Raw genomic sequence first — 3,066 nt, 5'->3', positions numbered from 1 at the left:
GCTGCCACCGCCGTGCTTCACAGTGAGGATGGTGTGTGTGATGAGCAGTGTTTGGTTTCTGCCATAGCATAACTTTTAGCTCCAACATAGTTAAATAGTTGAATGTTGGGCTCCACTGTGTTACTTTTAGTCATCCCAGAAGCAGACCATAGTTTATGACACAAGCCTTTGGAAAGATCCATTAGGCAGAAGACGACGGGCATGCATGTCAAAAAATGTGTTGTACATTAGATGTAGTACCAGGTAGTTCCACCGGGGGGGCTTTTACTGTTTAATGTTCCGGGCAGCTACAGGTTTAGGGTTAGCCGGATAGCGGTCGACCACCCCAGCCCGAATTCTTTGTTCTAAAACATTCTAAGAAAGTTTTAGTCATGTTTTCAGCTTTAACTTTTTGGGTTTTTTTTTAGTTCCCATAACGTTCTCTAAAGACATTGTAAAACACAATCCTGAGAGCCTGAACTAAAAAGGAGTCGCTCTGCTCAGGTGGCATTTGTGGGATCTTGACTTTAATAAGTTTGTTATATGGCACAGAATAAATAAGTCGGAGCCGACAGAGCAAATAATACAGTGGGATACATGACGTGTGGATCTTAGTGCACTAAACATACAGAGGAACATGCAAATCAGAGGTCGGCCTGTTTGTGAGCTGCTCAGGTGTTCAGTCACCTGACGTTGGGTTCAGACTGCTGCTCGACACGCTCTCACTTTAGATTTGTGGCGAATTGTCAATGGACGTTTAAGTGAACTTAGTGGAACACTTACAGCAAACACATGATTTTAACTTCATTTTAAGCTGCAAGTTTGTCGCAAATTCATATTTTAAGTGTTCTGAGCTCTCATCCAACGAAACTCTCTGACGGTACTTTCATAAAGAGTAAAGTTCTGCATCAGCAGCCTTTCAGGATTAATCCATTATTACAAATGAATGCTATAAAGCCACACAACGGGACTAAAAGACAGAAAGAAATCTGCAAAGAGGTGCAAAACAATACAAAAACGTACAAAATTAACATAACTACATGTGAAATAGCTGGTGTGCTCCCAGTGCGATGTTTTCATTGATGTAGAAAATCCTAAAAGACTCAAAATGGCCACAAAAAGATGCTCAAATGAACGAACAGCACAGAAAACCACCATGAAAAGACAAAAATAACGTCCACAAAGAGACAAAAAAGGTCCATAAAGAGACAAAAAATGTCCACAAAGAGACAAAAAAATGTCCATAAAGAGACACAGTGCCAACAGAGACGCAAAACCATCAAGAAAAGATGCAAATTGCTGCAAGATGCGCTTGAGTTTGAATACAGTTCAACCAGAACTTGATCTGATCTCTAATGCGTCTGCAGAACACACTGAAATGCATTTCCTTTTGTTGGACACCAGGGGGCAGACTTACATGAAAAGAGATGATGTTGGACACAAGATGTTAAAGTCTGTCGGTTGTTCAGTCAGTCATGGTTCCCGTTGGTCTCGTCTGATTTGCTGATTAATTTGTATGAATTTGATTGAAAACAAAATGATGAATCTTGATCCCAAGAACCAAACTTAAGGAGACTTTTTAGATCCCAGTCATGTCAGAATGTTAATAACTCACAGTGGCTTCAACAAACGTTCAGATTCTCTTCATCATTTGATGATGTTGGACATTTAATTTGAAATGGAGATGTGCCTCTGGCTGCTTCTTCCTGATGTTTGGACCAACACGTGTCCATCAGGAGTTTCTAATGACCTGCTCTGAGTTTGAACCCGACATCAGAGGAGAAGTTTTTATGCTCGCCAGAAAACCAGAGTTGAAATCGAGTATTTCCATCCTGAGGAGAACTGAATCCGTCACAAACAGACCGACCGACTGTTCATCAACTACGGAGTACCTTTAAAATGTCGTTTATAGCTCATTAGCAGCGTTTAGTCTGATTCTGTACATTAAACATTTAAAACATCTCATCATATCTGGATGCAGTTTGATGCATCAGCGGATTGTTTAAACTTGTTGGAGGATCACAACACAAACTCTGCTGTGATCTGATGCTCAGAATAAAACAGATTTATGATTAACGTCAGAGAAATTAAGTCAAATCGTTCCTCTGAAGCTCCACAACAGACTGTAAATGATCCGTCAGGGATCCATCTGTTCTGCTTTTAAATCACAGAACCAGAGTTCCTCCTTTGAACGTCTTCACGTGTCCGACCAGCAGTCCAAAACCCAACTGGAGAAGATCTGTTGGAACGTCGGTGCTGATCGTCTCAGGACTTTGTGTGTCCTTCGTCACTTGCAGTGAAAAGTTTAACGTCTCCACAACTGTTCTCTGCCTCCTCCTGTGCAGAGAGTCGCTGGTTTCTAGTTTTTAAACCAGAAGAATTCATGTTCAGGTTCAGGCTCTGAGGAATCTCCAGCAGCGTCCTCAGGCGATGCAGTCCCCCTCGCTGGCCATCAGGGCCGTCCGGCTCTCCCGTCGTTTGTCCTTCTTCCTCCTCAGACGGACCCTCCAGCAGATGGCGCTGGAGCCCAGCAGGCCCAGTCCGGCCGACAGCAGGACCAGGCCCAGGACCGAGATGGTGGATCCGTGGGAGTTGAAGGTGTAGGCGACCGCCGTCACCACCACGCCGGCGATCAGGACCACCACGCCGAACGGCACCGTGCAGCGGTAGCAGGACATTTCGGCGCCGCCAGTTGCCGCCGTCAGCTGGACCTCGTTGACGTGCGGGACTCGCGTCGTCACGACGACGCCAAGGTCCTTCCTGGGTTTGTCCCGGATCAGCTTCTCGGAGGAGATCGGAACCTTCATGGCGCTTCTCGGGATCCGGCCGCCGCCTTTTCCGTGGAGGTCGTCCGGCATCTTACTGGCGAGGAACAGGTGAGCCATGATGACGTGGGATCAGCCAATCAGAGAGCAGCTGGAGACACAAAGGTAAAGTCAACATGTGTTGGTTTTGTTTTACTGCTGGAAGGACGAAAAGCTTCTGAGCAGAATTTAGCATTTTACTGAAACCACTGATGTTCAGGTGATTTGGAGAAAATGACGATCGCGTCTCATTAAAATCAGACGCTTTAAAATTATTGTTGAA

The 3,066-nt window shown here is 45.0% G+C and overlaps 1 protein-coding gene across 2 annotated transcripts in view; it reads right to left on the bottom strand.

Annotated features, from left to right (window-relative positions):
* Positions 1 to 484: 484 nt before the first annotated feature.
* LOC103364852 (transmembrane protein 100-like) overlaps positions 485 to 3,066 on the bottom strand; it is a 15,985-nt gene continuing 13,403 nt past the window's right edge. For both annotated transcript variants that reach the window (XM_008292122.1, XM_008292123.1), the window contains exon 2: positions 485 to 2,895. In XM_008292122.1, coding sequence (XP_008290344.1) covers positions 2,403 to 2,864 — 462 coding nt within the window. In that variant the 5' untranslated portion in view covers positions 2,865 to 2,895 and the 3' untranslated portion in view covers positions 485 to 2,402. The remainder of the gene's footprint in view (positions 2,896 to 3,066) is intronic.

This window comes from Stegastes partitus, unplaced genomic scaffold, assembly GCF_000690725.1.
Source record: "Stegastes partitus isolate 25-593 unplaced genomic scaffold, Stegastes_partitus-1.0.2 Scaffold786, whole genome shotgun sequence".
NCBI classification, from domain to species: Eukaryota; Metazoa; Chordata; class Actinopteri; family Pomacentridae; genus Stegastes; species Stegastes partitus.
The sequence above is the reverse complement of the archived record's forward strand: the minus strand, read 5'-3'. Positions and strand labels throughout refer to the sequence as shown.